General features: G+C 56.1%; 1 protein-coding gene across 3 annotated transcripts in view; it reads right to left on the bottom strand.

Moving 5' to 3' along the window:
- Nucleotides 1-22,493, bottom strand: part of THOP1 (thimet oligopeptidase 1) — a 30,576-nt gene extending 8,083 nt beyond the window's left edge. For all 3 annotated transcript variants that reach the window (XR_005214951.1, XR_005214950.1, XM_037823960.1), the window contains exons 1-9: nt 22,350-22,493; nt 19,359-19,571; nt 15,116-15,264; nt 13,273-13,380; nt 10,680-10,782; nt 8,126-8,286; nt 4,441-4,576; nt 3,775-4,141; nt 3,184-3,385 (exon numbers count right to left, since the gene is read on the bottom strand). Coding sequence is in view for 1 of the 3 variants with exons in the window: in XM_037823960.1 (XP_037679888.1) it covers nt 3,184-3,385; nt 3,775-4,141; nt 4,441-4,576; nt 8,126-8,286; nt 10,680-10,782; nt 13,273-13,380; nt 15,116-15,264; nt 19,359-19,571; nt 22,350-22,404 (1,494 nt within the window). In the remaining 2 variants the exon portion in view is untranslated. The remainder of the gene's footprint in view (nt 1-3,183; nt 3,386-3,774; nt 4,142-4,440; nt 4,577-8,125; nt 8,287-10,679; nt 10,783-13,272; nt 13,381-15,115; nt 15,265-19,358; nt 19,572-22,349) is intronic.

Raw genomic sequence — 22,493 nt, 5'->3', positions numbered from 1 at the left:
GCCTCCCAGCCCCCAGGTCACTGCCCCCTGGAATGGCTCCATGGAGCCCCATCTGCACTCATGGCTGGGCCCCCCCCCGCCGCTCCCCCAACCACACCCTGGGTCACCCCTCGGCTTCCCCATCCCTCCTTTTTCAATCTTCAAAACCAGTCACCACAACAAGACCCCCCACTCTATGCCTACAAGGACAGCTGTTACTAAAGACATGGGAAATAAGCTGTGGGGAAGTGGGGCTCCAGGGCTGGTGCTGGTGGGAACGTGAAACGGGGCGGCCGCTGGGATGCAGCCTGGCGGCAACTCAGAAACCTCAACACAGAGGCGCCACGCGACCCGCTATCCCGCCCCCAGGTGCAGACCCCGAGGAACTGAAAGCAGGGGCTCGAGCAGAGTCCCAACACCGACGTGGAATCCACCTAGGCGACCACTGGATGATGGAGGGAAACACAGGGTCCCTCCAGACAATGGAACATCATTCAGCCGTGAAAAGGAATGGAGTTCTGACCCGTGCTACAGTGTGGATGGACCCTGGACTCATGACGCTGAGGGAAACAAACCAGTCACAAGTTGTCTGACGTCACTTTTAAAAGATGTCTAGAAAAAACAAATCCAAAGACAGGAAGTAGAGCAGAGGTTACGGGGGGTGTGTTTGGTGGATACGGAACGTGGGTCCACCGGGCCTGCTGCTTCTCCCAGCGCACGCTTCTCCTCGCCTCCCCGCCGCCCACGGGCCCACCGGCCTCAGGCTCGCCCCAAACCCATCTGGGCAACAAGGCCAGGCTGACTGACTCAGAGGCAGAGCTGACCCCCAAATTCATCTCACGCCACGGACAACGGAGAACAGACCCCAACAGAGAGCTGGAACTATAACACTTCCAGGGAAAAAGTCAGGAAAAGAATCCTGTGCTGAGGGCTAGAGAACGATTTCTACAACAGTTCACAGAAAAGCACAAACCGTAAACAAGAAAAGTTCATAGAGTGGATTTCGTCACCATGCAAACCTTCTGCTCGTCAGGTCGCTGTCTAGTGGTCCGTCCACACAGACGAGCGTCACTCGGCCATAAAAGGACTGAAGTTGTGGCCTGAGCTCCTGCCTGGATGAACCTCAAAAACGTGGTGCTCAGGGAAAGGAGCCGGACACAAAGGGACAAACGTTACCCGATTCCATCAATGGGAAATATCCACAGAGTCAGAAAGGAGGAGAGACGTTGCCAGGGGTGGGGGGAATGGAGAATGCCTGCTAAGGGGTCCTGAGTTTCTTTTTGGAGTGACGGAAATGTTCCAAAATTGATTGTGGCGATGGCTGTAGAGCTCTGAGAAAAAACTAAAAACCACTGAATTGGACGCGTTAAACGAGTAAATTCTGTGATACGTGTACTACATCTCAGCATGCCTGTTTAAAAAACAAAGAACAGACCTGTAGAGAAAATAAACCCACAAGCCACAGCTGGGAAGAAAGTCACAAAACATACACCTGACAAAGGAATCTTATCCAGCATTTCTAGGGGACTCTAGAAACTCAACAAAGAAAAAACAAAACCTAATCAAAAAAAATAGACAAAGATCTTGAGCAGATGCTTCAGGAAATGCTAACGGGCACAAGGACAGAAGCTCAGAACCATCAGTCACCAGGGAAATGCAACCGGAAACCACGAGGCGCGGCCACCACAGGTCCAGGGGCTGCTGGCCTTGCCCGCTGTCCCTTCGGCAGGTAGGAGACGTCAGATGGGCTCCATCAGCTCCTGTGTGGCCGCATCAACAAAGACCAATGCTAACGGGGAAGAACGTCCACCCGACACGAAGTTCAGAGGAACAGAAAGCTGCGCGTATACGTGTGCAGGTGAAAACACAGGAAAGGAATATGGAAAGCGAGGGCAGCAGTGTTCAAGTCTCTCGGGGTGCTGTCTGCCAGTGGTGTGTGCCAATGAAATTGAAAAAAACAAAGAGAAACGTGGGCAGGGAGTAAGAGGACGTTCACCCACTGTTACCCCTGGTGACCTCCACCCAAGGTCAGGGTCAACCAGGCTTTGCTGAGACGGGAAAGGCAGGTGGTACCCGCTGCAGGTGCTGGGCCCGGGGGCCTGAGCCGCCTTCCCAGCAGAGCTGGCCTAGTGCTCAGAGAGCACCCGGTCCCCACTGGGCCCCTAAGAACATTCTCAGGGTCAGAAATCACGACTGTGTGAGGGTGCAGAGGGCCTCTGTGGAGCTGATCTGAGGCCTGGGACCTGAAAATTCTGGGGGATCCTGTGCCAGTTTGGCTATATTATGTCCCGCCAAAAGTCATATTCTATGATACAATCTTAGAAGGAGGCAGACATACCAGCATTGATTAGGTTGGAACCTATTGATTGAGTGTTTCCATGGAGATGTGACTCAATCACCTGTGGGCGAACCGTTCGGGTAATTTCCATGGAGAGATGGACCCCACCCACTCAGGGTGCATCTTAATTTAATCACTAGAATCCTATAAAAGTTCACAAACAGAAGGACGTCAAGGCAGCCAAGAGAGACATTTTGCAGACGGCCCTTGAGAGCAGACTTTTGCTGACGCTTTGGAGATACTAGCCCAGAGTTTGCCCCAGGAAGCTAAGCCCAGAGACATTTTGGAGAATGCCATTTTGAAACACAACCTAAGAGCAAGGAGACGTCAGCCACGGGCCTTCCCAGCTAATGGAGGTTTTCCAGATGCCAATGGCCTTTCTCCAGTTAAGGTGTACTCTTACTTATGTCTTGGTATGGACACTTCTATGGCCTTAGAACTATAGATTTGTAACGTAAAGCTCCTTTATAGAAGCCAACCCATTTCTGGTATTTTGCATGGCAGCAGCGTTAGCATCTGGAACAGATGCCCAGCTTTCTGCACCTCCGAGCTCAGAGGAACGACACCTTCAACCTTGCTGGGCTGGATAAGTGTCTGCCTTGCTTTGGTTTTCATTGCCAGCTTGTATTTGATCGTCCAAACAGCACTTATGAATGTTAACAGATGATTCACGAGGACTGTAGGTGCCGTGCAGCCTTCTACGCAAACCACAGACGTCACCTGCACTCGCTCCTCCCGACGGCTCCAGGGAAGGGCACTGCCAACCCCACAGTGTCATCACAGGAAGACGCCAACAGGTAGTGGGCTGAGAGCGGACCCTCCGCCCGGCCCTGCCGCCCGCCCCCACTGCCCCCCTGCACACCCACCTGTGAGCAGAGCTGGTGCATGACATGCCCAAACTCGTGAAAGTACGTCTCCACCTCGTCGTGCTGGAGCAGGGACGGGGCGTCGGGCGTGGGCTTGGTGAAGTTGGCCACCATGGCGGCGATGGCGATCTGGCGGCTGCCGTCCTGCTGGAGGCAGCCCGGCTGCAGGCCAAAGCAGGCCGCGTGCCCGTACTTCCCTTCCCTGGGAGGGGGCAGTGTCAGGCCTGGCCAGGCGTCCCCATCACCCAACAGCCCACTAGCTCACTGCACTCCCTGCCCCCATTCGGCCCCCAACACCAGAGACCACGGGACAGGATTAACAGTCCCTGGCTTTCTCCGACCCAGGCTCCCCCTTCAGAGGCTCCACTGGAGAAAGAACCTCAAGAAAATGGGGGACCATCGTCGCTCATGTCCCTGCACTTCCCTAAGACCCCGGACTGGCCTCGGCAGAACTGCTTTTCCTCTCTAGGCGGCCAAGCAACACCGAGAACCAACGATGGAGACCATCTATTTAGCACCTGCTGTGCACCAGGCCCTTCGCCGCCCCACCTTATGGACGGGAGGGCCGCCCCCGGCCCGGCGGGCACCCACCGTGGGTAGAGGTCCAGGTAGAACTTCCCGATCACCTTCCCCGAGGCCGTGTCCCTGGCGGAGTACAGCGTCACGTCCTCGTGCCAGGCCGCGGCGCCCTCCTCCAGCTCGAAGGCCAGCCCCAGGAGGTCCTGGTAGATGGCCAGCAGTCCCTGCGTGACCACGTGCATGGGAAAGAACTCCTTGAGCAGGTTCTGGTCCACGCTGTAGCGCGTCTCCTCCACCTGGTTCATGTAGTAGCGCATGTCCCAGGCGTGGATCCGGGCGTCGAACTGCAGGCCCCGCTTTTCGCACTCGGCCTTCTTCAGCTCCAGGATCACCGCCCGCTCCTGCTCCCCGAGGGGCTTCAGCTTCCGGGCCAGCTCGTCTGGAGGGGCAGCGGGAGGGGAAGGTAAGGCAGCCCCCCCGCCTCACACGCGCCCTCTCCCCACAGGCCCCGGGGCGCCCCCGCGAGCAGTAAGGCCTTGGGTGTGCCAGGTCGGAAAGGGGCGGAAGCGGACGTGAGAACGGCCAGTGACGGCCCAGGACGTGTGGGGACCAGGTACCAAGTCGAGGAATGAGGGAGTCGGGGGACGTTATCGTGATCCCCACTCCACAGGACCTCACAGCTGCCCCCGCCCAAGCCTAGGCCCGGGGACTGCACCCACGGGGGATGAAGGGTGTTACCCAGGAAGGTGGCCACGACCTGGCTGGTCTTGGCCATGTTCATCTCCAGGACGTAGTCAGCGTGCGTGCGGAACCCCAGCAGGCCAGACTTCTGGGCCCGGAGGCTCACCAGCTCCTTCAGGATCTCACAGTTCTCCTGGAACCAACACACAGCCCCCAGGTTGGGAGAGGGTGGAAAAGGGGGTGCCGCATCACCAGCGCTCGGTGTCTCCTCTGCGAGGCCCCCTGGGGGCGCCCCCACCCACCGCTCACTGCCTTCCCCGGGAGCCCCAGCAGCTGACAGCAGCAAGCAGCCGCCCGGGCCCCCGGTGGGCATGTCTCCGGCCGACGGGGCCCAGCCCCGTTTTATCTGGTCATCCCATCCTCACTCTGGTTTCTGGTTCTTCATTCTGACCCAGTGCACATTTCTTTCGGCCCAGGGAGGGCACAGCCCTGAGTGGCTGTGAGGCCCCAAATGTGGGAACAGGCAGGGGTCTCCAGGACGGCCTCCAAGGGGCTCTCTGCTAGGCTCTGGAGCTTGTACAATTCGGGGTCTCGTCCCCAGCCTCAAGGGCTCTGCCTGGGTCCCGTCAGGTGTGGGAGCCTGGCTGAGGTGTGGAGTGCTTTGTTTACTCATTTATAATGAAACAGAACCCCATCTGGAACGGAACATTCCCGTCAGCAGGATGGGTGCCGAGGAGAACAAGTGAGAGACAGAGAGGTGGGGGCACGAAAGCAGACGGGGGGCTGGAGGCTGGTAGGGATCGTGTCTGGAGGGCTGGAAGCTCGCCCCATACTCTCTCCACCCAGCACTCCTGGAGGGCCTGCGGTGTGTGCCTGCTCATCCGCACCCTGGCCCCCGACCCCGTATGTTCCACAGCAGAAGGAGCCACAGGCCTTGAGACGGGGAGAGGGCTGGGCTGTCCAGGTGGCCCGAGCTCATCACAGGGGTCCTAAGAGCAGAAAACCTCTCCCGGCTGTGACGTGATAAGGGACGGAGGGTCAGAGGGATATAACGCACCAGCCCTGAGGATGGAGGGGGGCCACGCCCTGTGGAAAAGGCATCCAGGAGGAAGCAGCCCTGCCCCACCTTGAGTTTAGCCCCGGGAGAGCCATGCTGGCTTGTGATGTCCAGGGCTGCTGAGAATCAGCAGGTGCTGTCTCAGGCTGGAGGTGGGTGTCGTGTGTTACAGGGCCATGGGAGACCCACACCCCAGGCACAGCCCAGGTCTCCCCCCAGCTGACACGTGGCGCCCTCAGGTTGACCGGCATGTTCCGTCTCTCTGGGACAGCTCATTCTCAAAGCATGGACCCCAGGCAGGCGGCTCAGCACCACCCTCTCTAGGGGCTGAAACAGGCAAGTTCCCAGCTCCCTCCCAGGCACCCTGACGCCGGCAGGGCCTGGGACCCCACCCTCCGCCAGGTGACTCTGTGGCACACTCAGGTCTGAGATTCGCTGCCCCTCAGAATCCTCAGAGCGTTTAAAGCAACCCCTCCTTGCACACCAACTAATCAGACTCCTCGGGGGCGAACCCAGGCAGCAGTATTTTTAAACCCCACTCGGGGAAACTGGGCTCTGGGGCCACCCCACGGACAGGCCTCTGCTCTTTTAAAGGGATGTCTCCCAGGCCACCAGCCACCCCTGGGTGGCTTCCTGGAACTCAGCTGCCAGGACTGGGGGGTGCCGCCAAGGCCCTGCGCCATCTCCCACATCCCCGTCCATCTGCCCAAGGACCCTCCCTCCTTACATTCAACAGCCTCCCCACCTCCTCCAGGACAGGAGAAGGCCGAGGGGGTCACGGGTTCTAACACAGGAAGTGGCTCAGTGCTGACCAGGGTCGCCCCAGGCTGCAGCCGCCCCTTCTCCCTAAACCCACGGCCTGAAATTCCACCAAAAAGAGAAGGGGAAACTGGTTTGGGTAAAGAGCCTGCTGTCTGCCTGAGGTGGAAGTGAGAGCAATGAGAACCAGCAGAGAAGGGCCCCAGGGGCGGGCACGGGAGCAAAGGGCGGATGGGAGAGCTCTGGAGGCGCCACTCAAGGCCGGGCCACAGGCAGGGCCCATCGGCCGGCGTCTGCTACCAAGCCACAGGGTGCACGGTGCGCGTTGGTGAATTCTAACAGCCATCTGTTGATGCCTATCTGTTAAATAATTAACCAAAAAAAACCAGAGCTTATGTTTTGAAATCGCTTTTCCGTAACAATGCATTTTTACTGTTTCATCAAAGTGGCGTCTACAACAAACTGGTTGCAGACAAAACAAAACTGGTTCTTCTCCAAGACTGGCCAAGATCTGAGGGGCTGGAGCGTGGCCAAGGAGAGGCAGGGAAAGGAGCCCGTCTCCCCTCACCTGCACCTGGTGCCCAGAGTGCAGGGGGCACCGGGGGGGGGGGGCAGAGGGCTTCGCCGGGCAACAAGGCCTCTGGGGAATGCCCTGGGAACCTGGCCTCAGGGATCCGAGAAAGCATGCCCGTGTTAGGCGTATCTGACCTGGAGAAGGGTTCCTTGCCCCACTGCATCCTGAAACCACCTCCCCCAATCCACCCCCAGCCCCCCAGCACTCCTGTCACCTGGTGCCGCGTCTGGCGAGCGAGGCGGCGATGCATAGCTTTCGCAGTGCCCCAACGAGCAGGGGTGCCCTGGCCCCCACTTCCCTGCAGGCTCACTGTGATGACAACCCCCGGCCACCCGGGGGAGGGAGCACCGGAGAAGCTGTCATCGCTGGCCTACAGATCGGCCTGCCCTGCACTCTCAAAAACGTAAGCTCACGACTCGCTCTCGGCCAGACGGTGCTGGAGCTTGGAAACAGGGAGATGTGGGGAGCACAGGCCCGCACTCCCACAGGCTGACACCTCACCCTAGGAGCTCAGTTTGGACGTAGCAGAGCCCCCAACCCGCTCATCACATCACCTCCTCTAGGGTCACATCTCAAATTCCCCAGTGGGGGGATTTTTCTGGAACCTCAAATTCACTTAAGGCCCACGTGGTCCACCGTGGGCCCGAGGGGATGGAGACCGGGACTGGCGTGTTCTCTGCAAGTGCCTGCTGGGGGGCTTTCTCTCCCACGCCTGGCTGGCAAGGGGACAGGCCCGGGCCTCTGGCTGGCAGATCCTCGGGGGCCACACAAGCAACACACAGTGCGGTTGGGGAGGATGCAAGGGGGCCCACGCCCAACACCCCCTCTGCTTGATACGCTAAACAGGAGAAGCTCACACCGAGGCCACATGTCCGCACGCTGGAGGGGTAGGAGCCAACACAAGCACCCGCGTGGGGACGGACGGTCGTCTGCACCCAGAGGCCATCCTGGGGTGAGAGCCAGAATGCCCGGGTCACGACAGAGAAGCAGGACACGGGGTGCATCTGCAAATCCGAGCTCGATGTGGGGCGACTCGATAAGAGAGGGGATGGTTGGCAGCCGAGGCACATGGGGCCGTTGGAGAAAACAGAGAATCAAGGTTTCCGTGGGACACGAGGCCCTTCTGCGAGACAGAGCTCAGGAGGCAGGGACCGAACCAGAGGGAAGGGCTGGCCCACGGCCCGGGCACCTCACAGGGGCAACCTCGGCTGGCCGCAAGGTGGGCAGCCCCCAGGGGGCAGGCCATGGAGGCGAGTCACCCTGGCACCGAGGGCACAGAGCAGGACAGGGAGCCTCTGAGCTTCGAGACACGAGGGCCCCGGGCAGCGGGGCCCAGGAGCGCAGCCACTCACCTCCTTGCACCGGCAGTTGAACGCCTCTTCCACCTTCCTCCTCGTCTCGGGCACGTGGCACTTCTTCAGAAGCGGGAAATAGTGCGGGTACTTGAGGGTGACTTTCAACTTGTCGTCCTCGGTCTTCTCCAGGGAGTTCAGAAAGTCCTCGGGGAGCCCCCCTGTGAGAAGAGAGCCAGAGAGGTTCTCCAAAGGCCCCAGACGCCGGTCCAGCAGAGGGTTGGAAAGGGGCCGGGATGGGAGCCAGCCGGAGCAGCGGCTCAGAAGGCTCAGCGGCCGCCCCACCAGCCCCCGGTGGCCAAGCTGCTTCCCTCCCCTAGCCCCCCCAGAGGAAACCATCAGGCAGGCCGGGGAGGCCTCTGGAGACTTCCAGCAGGACCCGCCTGCCTGGGAAACCTGGAGGCGTCCTCACCAGGCCTCCCTCAGGGAACTCAAAGCTCAGCTCAGCTCAACCCCTTCCAGGGAGCTCGAGCCTCCGCCGTGCCCTCAGCCCCTCTGAGCCTGGTGGGAACGTGGGAAGGCCCGTCTCACAAGGAGACACAGGAGTGGCAGGGGATCAAGTGGACGCTCACAGAAAGCCGGATTCAAAGCGACAGATACTACATAGTTCTGTCTGAAATGTCTCGAATAAGCAAATCCAAACAGACAGAAGGCAAATAACAGGTTGTTAGGGGTTAGGGCAGGGGACTGGGGAGTTATTGGTTAACACAGAGTTTCTGTAAATATAAAACTGTTGTATAAATTAAATTGGAGAAACGAGAATAGTTCAGAAATTGGGGCAATGGTTTATCTCTTAATAAGATGGTTGATTCACTTTAGCCGCTTTTGAAGGTTAAAAACTTGGAAACCACCTCAACATCCTATGACAGGGCAAGGGTCTAAAAGCTGATTTGTCCACTTAACGAAATATCATCTGGCCTTTGTTAAACCATTTTTAGGAAGCTTTTAGTAATAAGATAATGTTTATTCCATAATGTCAAAGGAAAAACGCTTCCAAAATTATGTGCCTGGTTTGCTTTCAAACGTGTAAAAAATCCTCGGGAAGCAGGCCAGGATTTTGACCGTGGGTGCCTCTGAAAATGGTAGGTGGGGTCATTTCCCTGCTTATTCATTCTTTTCTATACTCTTGACTTTTGAAAAACAATCAAGTCTCACTTTCATGAGAAGAAAACAGCTGGTCCAGGTGGGCTGGGAGGACGTGCTCCAGCAGCGGCCCCCACCCCAGGGGACCCAGCACCCCAGGGCCAGCTCTTTGCACAGCGTTGGGTCCACGGTGCTGGAGAATGACCCAGGCTCTGTCTACACAGGAGGCTGGGCTGAGAGGAGGCCCCTTCAGTCTGAAGAAAGGGCCGGGAAAACACACACGGCAACGCTGTGGTGAACAAACACGGCCACCCAACTCCAAGCCCTGGGAGCCCCCTCTGGCCTTGGACTGCAGAGCTTTAAAGCCAAGCCCAGGCCACCGTCTCTCCTTCAGTCATCAGGCACTGAGTCACGGACTTGCCAGCTGAGACTCAGAGGCTGGGAAAGGGCAGCCGAGCGCAGCAGGCAGACCTGCATGCACCAACCAGGGAAGGCACACGTCAGCGGGCACCCCGATAGTCCAGCCACCTCACGAGACTTTCCACGGAAGCCTCGTGCCACGAGGGAGCGGAAAGGGCCCCCCGGTTATCACTGTCTCAGAGGCAACCACTGGGGAAGTCGTGGCTCACTGGGCACTGCCAGGCTTTCCTGGCAGAGCTTTCGAAGCCAACGAACACACAAGACGACTGGCCTGGATGCTTCAGAACTGTCTAGGTTGGGAAAGATTCCTGAGGAAACGCCCCCCAGGGAAGGGGCCTAGTAGTGACGTGGGACTCCTGAGGGGACCCCGGGTTGAGGGGAGGAGACACAGGTCCTTGTTCTCAGTGGATGTCGTGGGGCCTGCAGCTAACACTCACGTGGCTCAGGAAGGAAACACACGAGCATCCCCAGAGAGGAAGACAAAGCAAGTGTGCAAAACGGGTAAGACCAGGTGAGGATGTGGTTTTCCATTGCACTATTCCTCCAACCTTCCTGGAGGCTTGAAAGTTTTGGAAGGAGGGGGATAGAAAGAAAAGAAAAAAGAAAAAAAGAGGCTCCAAGTCTTCAGATTTGGGAACTACTGAGTCAGTCCATGCCCTCCGTTTTGTAAAATTAAAAATATCAACAATAGTAAAAAGGCAGAGGTGGGTGGAGCCCGAGAGGGGCAATCCTGGCTGATTTAGAAGCAGGGCTGAGGCTGGCCCCCTGGCTCCCAAATCCCAGCCCAGGGCTCCTGACACTACCCTGGGCCACCTTCCGTCAGAGGCAGAATCTTGCCCTCCTTTGGGAAGGATCTAGAACTTTAGGTTCTAAAATGCTTTGAGTACTCCAAGCAAAGACACTCCCCACCCAGGGTGGTCAGCTATAAACGCCCCCCCTGCTGTCGCCCACCCAGGAAGCAGCAGCCCCCGGAGGCTCTCTCGAGACCACCAGCGCAGCCCCGGGACCGGCTCGCCATGCGGGCCGCAACCCCACCACTGCGGGCCCCTACCCAGCTCCTCGCGCGTGAACGGCAGGAAAGTCGTGTCCTCGTTCAGGTTCTTGTTGAAGTCGATGCACAGGAGGCTCAGCTTCTTCTTGATGCCTTTGATTTTCTATGGGAGAAGGAGACAGTGACATGAGGAGGCAGAGGCCCGAGGGGGGAGCACGGCAGGCAGGCGGGTGGGGCAGGGTCTCACTCCCGTCAGATCCCACCTGGGGTGGGAAGTGGCCCTGCAGCAGGGAGAGGCACCTCTAGCGGAAAGAGTAAGACTCGGAAGATGGAAATGAGAACAGAGTGGTCACGACACCCACAGAAAGCCACCGGCTGTCTGCACAAACAACGTAGTCACCCGCTTACTCGGCCGGCTGCCTCTGCCGCCACGGGCGCTCCGGGCTTCTGTCCTCGTCAGCTAAGCGGGTCCTGGCGAGGAGCCTCCTGGAGCCTCCTGCCCAGGAATCATCTTCAGGGTCCAGAGCATGAGCTCTGGAACACTTTAAAGGAGATGAATTTGCACCCTTTCAGGGTAAATCTAATTTCTGAAAACCGTTAAAAATTGAGCCACATCAGGGTAAAGGAATGACACAGGCCAGCAAAATAAGGCACGGACTCTTGCGGGCCCCGACCCAGTCCGAGGCTGCAGGGAGGTGACCACCGTGTGACGCTCACGGCCGAGGGCGTGTGGCCAGCAAGTGGCAGGGCCAGGCCTCCACGGGCGCCTCCCGACAGGCAGAGGGGACGGCGGGTGCAGAGGAGGGGGACATGGAGGTGCAGCAACCATCAGCCCTGTGGACAGCAGGGTCTGGAACGCAGCCCTGAGACCACAAGGAAAAGGCCCTTCGGAAGGATGGCGGGACGGGGCAGGAGGCAAAGCGAGCTCCCAGATTCTCAAAGCACCAGTGGGCTCCGCCAGCAAGATTCTGAGCTGGCACTAGCCGGTGTGTCCGGGGGCTCTCAGGTGCTTGTGAGGTTGAGCCTTATCTTGTTTAAGCTTCACAAAAACCAACCCACACGTGTGACTCTAGGCTAGTGACACCTGTAAAGGAAATGCTGACGTGCCCTACAAGAAAGCAGGGGCACCTGGCAACCTCCCCCGCCAGGCCCCACGTCGGTGGCTGAAGCCACGGGCCTGACCTTGGGCAGCTGGGCACGGATCCCGTTCCTCCCCGCCCGGTTCTCAGGGGACAGTTTGTGTAAAGACTGCTAAGTGTGGCACATGTGACCACACAAGCCGGACTCTGGGCAATGTGAGGGATTCATAAAGACACCCATGGCTCCCCGTGGGATTAGAGCCTCACACACAGGGGGCAGCTTTCAGTCGTTGGCACCTGCAACCCAGGGCCCCCGAGCTCCAGTTCTGGTTTGACAGTTGTCTTGTTAGCCAACGTGCTGCACCTGTCCAGACGGTTTCTTCACCGTGAGGCGGAGACGCCTCCCCCGCAGGGCAACACTGCACTGGGGAAAGCCAACACTAGCGCTCACTGGCTAGTGCACGCCTGGCTGTTCCCCACGCTTTACGCACTCACACGTTTAACCCACGTGGCGTGTCAGTGAGGTGGGGACTCAGACCGACCCGCACCACCGATGGGAAGACAGAGCAGAGTGACAAGAGGGCCGAGAGATCTCATTCAAATCTCCATGGGTCACACACTGCCCTGCACCCCCGCCGCCGCCCTCCGCTCCTGGGACAAGATGACACGTCAGGTACGCGGTGAGCCTGACGCCTGGTGGCCTGGCACCTACCCTCCCCGCTGTGCCGTGGGGCTGCCTCTGCAGGGGAGTCTGAGGCCCACCCACCCAGGAGGCTGCCAGGGGCCTCTCCTGCCGACCAGGTGTGGGACGGGCACAGCAGGCAGGAGCTGGAGGCACCTGGGGGCTCACCACCCTGGTCCGCCCGATCTCTCATGCTCCCCGTCGGGGAGGAGAGGGTGCCAGGCAACACAACCCTCATGGCCATCAGAGGCCACAGACAGGCCCGAGGGCTCCCTTGAAGCTGTGCAGAAGGGCATGGGGCCACAGAGCCCCAAATGCCTCCAACCCATGAGGCCTGGGGCCACTTGCTCCCAGAGGAAAGCCCTGGAGAGGGCGCCTTGGGAGGGGGTGACCCCGGGGCCCTTTTTAGTCCTCCCCTAACTCCAGTCTCCTTGGGGTCATGACCTCTCAGGTTTTAGGCAGGAGCCATAGAGCAGAGCCATCCAGAAGGGACAGAGGGACATGAAGAGAAACCTTTGGGGATTTCTGGGGCCGCCTGGCACAGCGGGGAGAAGAGGGGACGGGAGTCCGGACACCTTCCCGCAGCCCCACTTCCCATCTGGAAAACATGAGACGCCACAGCACAAGGCCACGGGGAGGGTTAGGCGAGGCCACCTCTGTCCCACCCTCCCCCACGAGCCGAGGCACCCTGTGCTCCAGGGAGGCACTGCCCTCGATGCTGGCGAACCGAGGGAGGAAAGGATGCCAGGGGAGGGCTGCTCTGGATGGACCTCCCTCCCGGAAGGTGGGTCCTCAGTGTGGGAAGTTGGCATCAGGCCAGAGGCTCAGCCTTCGAATGGGGGACATCCGCCTGGTGGTGGGGAGGGGACACCCCGGAACCCCGAGAACTTACTTCTTGTGTTTCCTCGGGGAGGTGGAGCCCGTTCCTCCTGCCCAGCTTGATCAGCCGCTCCAAGTACCGCTTTGCCTCCGGCCTCAGCGAGTCCTTCTGGACCTTTTCCTAGAAGGAGAAAATAAAAAGACTGTATTTATGAAAATCAGTGTCAACACCAACCACGGGCAAGGCTGCAGGGAAACTGGAGTGCTCGCCTGTTGCTGGCGGGAATGTAAAATGGTACAGCCACTTTGCACAACCGTTTGGCAGTTTCTGAGAAAGAAAACGAATGTGCGGCTACCAAACGGCTGAGCCACTGACTCCGGAGCATCCCTGAGACACGGAGACGCCAGCTCCCCCACATGCCTGTCCACGAATGCTCACGGCAGGTCGACATGCAAGAGCCCCAACGTGGAGTCAGGCCGGGCATCCTTCCAGGTGAGAGGCCACGCTGGGTTAGCACCTAGAGGCTGCTCTCCACACACCCTCCTGGCTGGGCTTGACCGTGGAGGTGTAAGTCAACAGCCCTGGGAAAGAGGGCAGGGAGTGCCCTGGCTCTCCCAGTATTACTTCTTACCAGTGAGCTGCGTGAGAGTCTGTCTCGATAAAGAAATTCAGTTAAAAAAGTAAATGATAAAAAATACAGGGATCCCTATCTGAGATTCTATAATGGTTTCACTCACTAAGTTTATTCTTCAGAGACTTAAATCCTCCAGAGAACTCCTGTGCCAGCTAAGTCCCAAAACACAGGGGCAACAGTCTCTTCTAGAACATCAACCAGACGTGCCCCCTTTTCCCATAATTTCAACACCCCTTTTCAACGTGAACAGGTTAGTGTGGTCACTGCCTAGACATCCCTGAAGATCGGGAAAGTGATTAAACTAGAGGAAGGGGTAGCAAGAGACAGGATGGAATTTAACAAAGGATGATGAATACTGAATCTCTACATAATTTTCTTTCTCTTAGTTGCTAGGGTATAAGAATAGGTAGAAGGAAAGAACTGAAATGGTGGCACTGTAACCCACAGCATCCTTTGGAATTTGCTCTATAGCTACTTGTTAAATTGTAATTTGAAAGTTATATCTTAGTGTATATATATGTTCTACTTCACAACAAGGAAATGATTGAAACTATGGTACTACAACTCATAACGACTTTGGAAATTTCCTATGTATCTACTTGTTAAGGCATACCTTGAAACTCTGAAAGATATCACCTTTTTGTACACTTGTTATATTTCCTAATAAGGAAATAACTGAAACTGTGGAATTGTAACCTATAATATTTTTTGAAATTTACTAACTACTTGTTAAATTTCACTCGGAAAGCTATTGCCTTTATGTATATACGCTGTACTTGACAATAAAACATGATTACAAAAGTAAGTGAACTGTTTCTGCTCTCACAGGCCACCTCCCAGGCCCCTGCCAGTATCCGTACCAAAGCGTTTTCCTGGCGCTGGGAGAGCCGAGCCAGCACGCGCTAAAGGAAGGGGTCACCAGCAGCGCTCCCCTGTGACTCTGACATCACCAGCAGCGGCTGCAGCTTGGGGAGGGCAGAGCCCAGAGGCGGGCGCCCGCGGTGTGCTATGTCACTCTGGGAACGCCACTCGGCCTCTTCTCCCTCGCCCGGGAAGCGGGGTACAATCTCTAAGTAACACCCAGGGTGGTTGTGAAAATGAAACAAGGCGATAGATGTGTGGAAGGCTCTAAGGACCCTGGGGGTTTCATGTTGTTTTAAAAGCCTGGAGAGCACAACGCTCCGGTTCTGAAGAGGTTCTGAACGGAAGGGCCTGGTTCCCTCCCTCTGCTTCTCCCGACCCCTGCCCCGTCAGCCAAGTCCCACCGGCGCCCACGCTCGCCTGCAGCCAGACGATCCTCTGGTACACGTCCTGCCGCATGCTCATCTCCACGTCGAACTCGGAGAGCTTTTTGTCGGCCTCCGTGCTGGCCGTCCGGATGTCTCTGGATGGAGAAACGTGCTGGGGGAAGTCGAGGATATTCCTCTGAACTGCAACGGGGGAGACAACGGGGACAGGTGTGAAAACAGGTCCCTGTGGGAGCTGGCAGCGCCAATCTCCCCCGAGGCACAGACTCTGCCCCGGACTGGCTTATTGCTCCACGCCAGGCACCGGGAGAAAGAAACGGGCAGCTGGAGCCCATATCCTCAAGGATCTCCTGGTCCAAACGGAAACACGGAGTCCACTTGTGATGCTCCACCCCAAAGCGGACTGTGCAGAGACTGGCAGGACAAAAGGAGAGGTGCACGGAACTCAGCTCCAGAGTCAGAGCCTCGTGTGCCAGTTTGAATCTACTATGTCCCCACAAAAGCCACGTTCTTCAATGCAATCTTGTGGGGGGAGACTGATGAGTCTGTTGATTAGGGCGAACTTTTGATTAGATTTTTTCCATGGAGATGTGGCCCCGCCCATTCAGTTGGGTCTTGATTAGTTCACTGGAGTCCTTGAGAGAGCTCAGGGGCTGACACAGACCCAGATACTTGCTGATGCTTGGAGACACTTGGAGATGCAGACAGAAGGATGTCTGGAAATGCTGAGCTAAGAGACGAAGCCCAGAGTTTGCCCAGGGGAACCAAGCAGAGTGCTGAGAAAAGCTAAGAGAGACAGAAGCCCAGAGACACTTTGGAGAAAACCATTTTTAAACCATAACCCAGGAGCAAAGGACCAGCAGACACCGGCCACGTGCCTTCCCAGCTGACAGTGGCGTTCTGGACGCCATCGGCCTTTCTTCAGTGAAGGTATCCTCTTGTTGATGCCTTAGTTTGGACTCTTCTATGGCCTTAGAACTGTAACTTTATAACCAAATAAACCCCCTTTATAAAAGCCAATCCATTTCTGGTATTTTGCATAACAGCAGCATTAGCAAACCGGAACAGCTCAGTTGATCATATTTTAAATTTGTAAGTGACTTTATAACTTACACAGCATGATTGTGCTGTTTCCTGGAGGTGGTGCAGGCAGCTATGAAAGCACGACCTTTAACAAGGGGTCACCGTGTGACCCAGCAACTCCACTTCTACCCGGCCACCAAGAGATGAAAACACATGTCCTCACAGAAGCTTCTGCCCCAATGTTCACTGCAGCAGGATTTCCAAGAGCCAGAGGGGACACCACCCAAACGCCCGTCAGCAGACGAACGAGAAACAGAATGTGGTCCCTTCAAGGGAGCATCATTCAGCTGTAAAATGGAATGAGGCACTGCTCTATGCTAAGACATGGACAACAGCAAAGCATGAAGCGAAATGGGGAGAAGCCAGACACAAAAGGACAAATAGTGTATGATCTTGTTGATGTGAAATGCTCAGAATAAGCAGATTCACGGAGACAGGAAGGGGTACAGGCTTTCCTCTGGAAGGTGACGCAAAGGTTGTAAAACTGATTTTGGTGATGAGTGTACAATTCTGAATATACTAGAAACCACCTGAACATTTTAAATGGATCAATGGTATGATACATGAATTATATCTCAAAAAGGCTTTTGCCAAAAAACAAAAACAAAAACAAAAACAAAAAAAAAGAAAAACAAAAAGAAACAAACAAACAAAACACATAAATTCTTGCATCAGAGACCTGAATTCAAATTGAGGTTTGGTCACTTTCAGGATTTGGGGACAATGAAAACACCCGAGTCCCACGTTGTCTAACTGTAAAAGGATTAAGAGGGTTCACCCGTCCAGCAGGATTTTAGTCAGCACAGTGGGGCCCTGTGCCCCACTTTTCTGAAGACTGAAAAGGACAGAAAACGGTCTCTGTCCTTTTGGGATTTACAGGCTACTGATTAAACAAGCACCCGTAAATGCACCAAGAGTGACCACGAGACAGTGCAGGCGTGGGATTAACTTAGGTGGTTGGCGTATGGAGAGGAGGGACAGGAAGGGGCCCCTGGAAGAGGTGAATTCAGCCTCTGATCACTTAGCAAGGGGCAAGGAGGAGCTTGGGCTGGGCATGAAGGCCTGGGGCAGGACGGCACGCCAGGCTTGCGGATCTGCAGAAGTCACGCGCCAGGGCACGGACAGCCCTGGGAAGGGTGGAGGCTGGGACCAGAGCAGGCTGGGCCAGGTCAGGAACTCGGATCTTCATCCTGCGCCCAGTGCAAAGGCACTGAAGGGCTGTGTGATGGGACGAATGCATTTTGTATATGGAAAGGACATGTCTTTTTGAGGTCCAACGGGTGGAATGTGCCCGTTTGTATATATTACGTCCCCCAGAAAAAGCCGTATTCTTCAATGCAATCTTGTTGAAGCAGACGTATTAGTTTTGATTAAGTTGGAATATTTTGATTGAATGTTTCCGTGATGTGACTCAATCAACTGTGGATGAAAAGCTTAATTAAAGTATTTCCCTGGAGATACGGACCCTGCCTGTTCAGGGTGGCTCTTAGGGATTTAATCACTGGAGTCGTATAAGAGAGCTCACAAACAGAAGAAGCTTAGAGCAGCTGAGAGGGACGTTTTGGAGAGACTTTTGGCGAGATGCTTGCTGACGTTTGGAGATGTGGACAGAAGGACGTTTGGAGATGCTGAGCTAAGAGATGAAGCCCAGAATTTGCCAGGAAGAAGCTAAGAGAGGACCCCAGACACTTAAAGAGAAATGCCCTGGGAGAAAGAAGCAACGATGTACAGGAGCTGAGGGAGAGGCGCTAAGGAACAAGCCCAGAGACATTTTGGAGAAAGACATTTTGAAACACAACCCAGGATCAAAGGACCAGCAGTCACCAGCCACGAGCCTTCCCAGCTGACAGAGGGTTCCAGATGCCATGGGCGGTTCTCTAGAGAAGGTATCAGTGTTGATGCCTTAGTTTGGACACTCAAGACTGTAACTTTGTAGCCAAATAAACCCCCTTTATAAAAGCCAATCCATTTCTGGTGTTTTGCATAAGGGCAGCTCTAGCAAACCGGAACAGGCAGTAAGAGGGCAGTGACACGATCAGTTTCATTTTCCTTTAAAATTACTGCCTACTACGAAGAGAAAGAAATAAAAAGCCACAAGACTGAAGGCGGGAGTGGGCGAGACCGTCCAACGTCACCTTGGGGAGTGAGGAGGACCACCCCTTGGATCCTCGTGCAACTCAAAGGAAAGTCCCCAGCACCCGACAGGGGAGGTGGACACGGCGGCCCAGGCTGGAGACAGGGCACCTGCCTGAAGCTGTGGACCCGGGACTCACAGCCCTGTCTGCAGGCTCCGGGGCCGTCTCTCCCAGCCTGCAAGCACACTGCCTGCTTCTCAACAGACATGGACCCTGCTCAGTCTGCTCCATGTTGTCCTGGGGCTGGCAAATGGGGACGGCAAGTATCGGGGACATGCAAGGACCCCCTCAGCTTAAATTCAAGGATTCTTGATGGTTTCCACAGAAATATGGTTTGGCTGGAGATTCGGGGGGTGGGGGGACTTCCCTGAAGTCCTGTACCGTGTGACTGACTCCTCCCCGTCCTTCCCATGCACTCATACACCAAGCATCTCCTTGCTCACCAAGTTAACAAAAGGCCTGCAAAGGCAAGAGAAGGTTCCAGCTGGGTGACAGTGGGGACACCTGCCATCATCAGGCGAACCGAAGTGAAGGGTGGCAGCTGAGGCGGTGGTGAGACAGGGAGAAAGGTGGCTGAGTTCCAGAGTTGGGAGAGAAAATAAACATGCCCCAGGACACTGGGCCAGGTTACAAGGGACTTAGGTTTCAAGGCCATGAGCGGACTCGGCTCTCAGACAGGCGCTCTGTTTAGACACGTTCTCCAGTTCCAGGTTCTCGGATGACACAACCCGTCAGGGCCGAGCGTACAAGACGGCAAAGTAGAGTAGGTCACGGGAGGGGAGCCGGCATTTCCTGGGTGCCTCCCAGGGGCCGGCCTGCCAGATGCCTTTCCGGGCCGTCTCATTGACCCCTCACAACAATGCAGGGAGTGGGTGTGTTGCCTTCATTTTACTTGGATGAGAAAGCCGGGGCTCCTCGGGTAGCTCCCGGAGCTCGAAATCACGACAGCTGGGCTCCGGCCCCAGCTCCACCCACCTCCCAGGCCTGAGCGCTTTCCTCCACGTCACCCGACCTCCCCAGCACTGCCCACCTGTACCTAATGCCTTGACCTGGACATACCTGTGTAGGATACCTCCACGTCGGCCAGGGCCTTGAGGGTGCTCTCGTAGGACACGTCCTCAAACTTCTGGGCGCCCACCTGGTCGTACACGACCTTGGTCTTCTCGATGAGCTCCCGGGTGAGCGCTTCTATCTGCTGGGCAGTCAGATCCCACCTCAGGTGATTCACCATGGAGCAGGGGGACGACGTGTCCAGGACGTCTCCTGCGCCGTCTAGGCAGAGAGGGGAGGAAACAGGACCCCAACCGCATCTGTCACAAGTCCAGAGTTAGCGTCAGGGTAATTGGTGCAAGGGGGTGCGTCTGTCCCAGGGGACACTGCAGCGATGTCTGGGGATTTCTGTGGTTGTCACCACTGGGAAGGTCCCTACGCTGCTCACCTTCTGCTTCCCTCCAGGGCCCAGGAAGGCCCCATCCCAGAATGAGCCAGTTCCAAATGTCAATGGAGAGATGCCAAACGCAGGTCCTGGTCAAATGCACCCTGCAAGGCCTGCCGCCATTTATGAAACGAGACTCCAGAGGTGGCATGGCACAGCTCAGTTCTTGCCAAGCCAGAGTGGCGGCGGAATGAGGCATAATGAGTATTTCAGGTGGAAGTCCTCTCTATTTGCTAATTCCATTTTCCACCCCCTGCTGATGGAACACACAGGCTTCCCGTTCTTCCATTTAACACATACGTGGGATGAGGTGTGGCCTTTCAAGACAAGCAGGTGTCATGAGAGTGTAAGTAGAAGTTACCCCTCTCTGAGAAAGAGATGTTTACACCGAGGTGTAACTGTAACAGGAGGGGAGGGAGGTCAAAGCCGGGAGAACGACCTGGGGGAGGGGAGACTTCTTGAAGAAAACCAGTGTGGCGGAGCAGAGCAGTTGGCAAAACCAGACCACACAGGACCCAGGGGTGTCTGTGCAGCACAGACCAGGGGACTAGACAGGACCAAATATCTGAGGCTTGGTGGACCACGGGTGGGTCTCTGTACCATCTAAAAACCACTTTCAGCTCCCGGGCTGCACAAAAACAGGCTCATAATAGTTTGCCAACCACTGGTGTAGACAACAATGGAGCTGCACTTAAACCCCGAGTGCAAGGTAGAGCTCTACAGAGGGGAGCAGGAGGCCTGAGGGGGTCAGGTTTGCATTTTTACACAGGAAGGGGCAATTCTCAATAAATACTAGGCTGGAAGGTAGAAGCTCAAGTCAGACTGCCTGGGTTCGAACCCCATGTCTGCCATCCGCCACCTGTGCAGCCACAGCAAGACTGTGACTCTCCACATCTCAGGATTCCTGTCTGTAAAATGGGGGCAATGAAGTATAGGACACAGAGAGCAGAACTGTCTTGAAAATTCAATGAGGGAAGGAATGAAAACTATCTAGCACCCTGAATGCCACAAGAAAGTTTCCCAATGGCAGCTGTTATTATTTCAGACCATAACGTCTTATCCATAAACTCTCGAACCTGGGATGTTTCAAAAATCAGGATTCTCCCTATTAAGCAAGGTAATACAGTATCTATGCCTTTTATTACTTAACATTCAGGGTGGGTTCTGGTTAGAACCCTAAAATCAAATTACTTTTTCTGCAGTGAAATGCAGGAACATACACACCAAGGTTTCTCCACCTCTGAATAGGGACATTTGGGTGTTGCTGCATTGTGGGGTGTTAGGCAGCCTTCCTCACCTTTACCCTCCAGAAGCCAGTAGCACCCTATACACACACACACACACACACACACACACAGTCGTGACAACCCAAAATGCCTCCAGACATCACCAAATGTCCCCTAGGAAGCATGACTGCCCGAAGTAAGAACCAGGTGAGGACCACCAAGTGTGAAAGACAAAACCTCTACGTCAGCTCAGATTTTCTGGCCCAGTGACTTTACTGCAAACTCAGGGAGAATCTGTCCGTTTGCAGAGAATGTTGGGTTTCAGAACTGCAGAAAAGGGACTTTGGACTCTCCTCTAAATTCTGTGGTTATGGGCCAGAGATCAATCTCTGGGGTGAGACAGGACTTCAGACTTGTGAGCACGTGTGTTCATTCTTTGAGTATTTGCTGGTAACACCTATGTCCCGTCTCTGAGCTAAAGATCCAGCAGCAAACAAAATGAACAACATTCCTGTCTTCCTGAAGCCTGAATGCCCCTAATAATTAGTCAAGATGACAATTATTATCATACCAAGTAAAGGGAGACGATGGGAGGACAAGGGAAAACTCAGGGATACTGACCAAGGAGGCACCACGGAGCAACCTGGCGATTTTCCTAAAGAAATGAGGTCACATCAATTCCCTAATGAGAATGCTTACATAGCTTCCCGTTTCCCTGAAAACAAGGCTCTCCCAGCTTAGTAACTTCTAGCTAAACTGTCTCCTTGTTCTCCAAATACCATGTTCCCTTTCACCTGGAACACTCCCGGATCCTGGCAGGAGGGCTCCTGCTCCCCATTCAAGTCTAGGCTCGAATGTCACCTCCTCTGGGGAGCCTTCCAGGACTGCCCTCTCGGAAGCAGCACCCGCGGTTCCCACCACCTGGAACACTCCCGGATCCTGGCAGGAGGGCTCCTGCTCCCCATTCAAGTCTAGGCTCGAACGTCACCTCCTCCGGGGAGCCTTCCAGGACTGCCCTCTCGGAAGCTGCACTCTACCGGCCCCGTCGGTCTCCGTGAGATTTCCCCGTTTGTTGTTATCCGCTCCCCGGTACCAGCCACCATGTAGAATGCCCGCTCCCTCTGCCTCCGGCTCTAGGGCGCCCCCAAACCCACCCCAGGGTCCACCGCGGGGCCAGGTGCGTCCTCGGCGGGCGCGCGCCAACTTCGCTGAACGAATGAAGCGCCGGGAGAGCTGGTTCATTCATTCGGCCAGCGCGGGGACGGGGGACCCGGACTCGCGCCCCCACCCCCACCCCGGCCGAGGGTCACTCGGCTCCGGTCTGAGGACGGAGGGTCCCGGCGTTCCCCGGTCCCGAGAGCCGGAGCCGCGCCGAAGTGTGGCCGGTACCTGCGTGGGGCTTCATGGCGGGCGAGTTTCCGCCGGCGGGCTCCTCCCGCCTCATTGTCCGCTTCCGGCCGCCGCGACTGCCTCAGTTTCCCCGGCGCCGCCGCCGCCGCCGGCCACAGACTGAGACGCCCGCCGTCTGCCGAG

The sequence above is a fragment of the Choloepus didactylus genome (genome assembly GCF_015220235.1).
Source record: "Choloepus didactylus isolate mChoDid1 chromosome 25 unlocalized genomic scaffold, mChoDid1.pri SUPER_25_unloc1, whole genome shotgun sequence".
Lineage (NCBI taxonomy): Eukaryota > Metazoa > Chordata > Mammalia > Pilosa > Megalonychidae > Choloepus > Choloepus didactylus.
The sequence above is the reverse complement of the archived record's forward strand: the minus strand, read 5'-3'. Positions and strand labels throughout refer to the sequence as shown.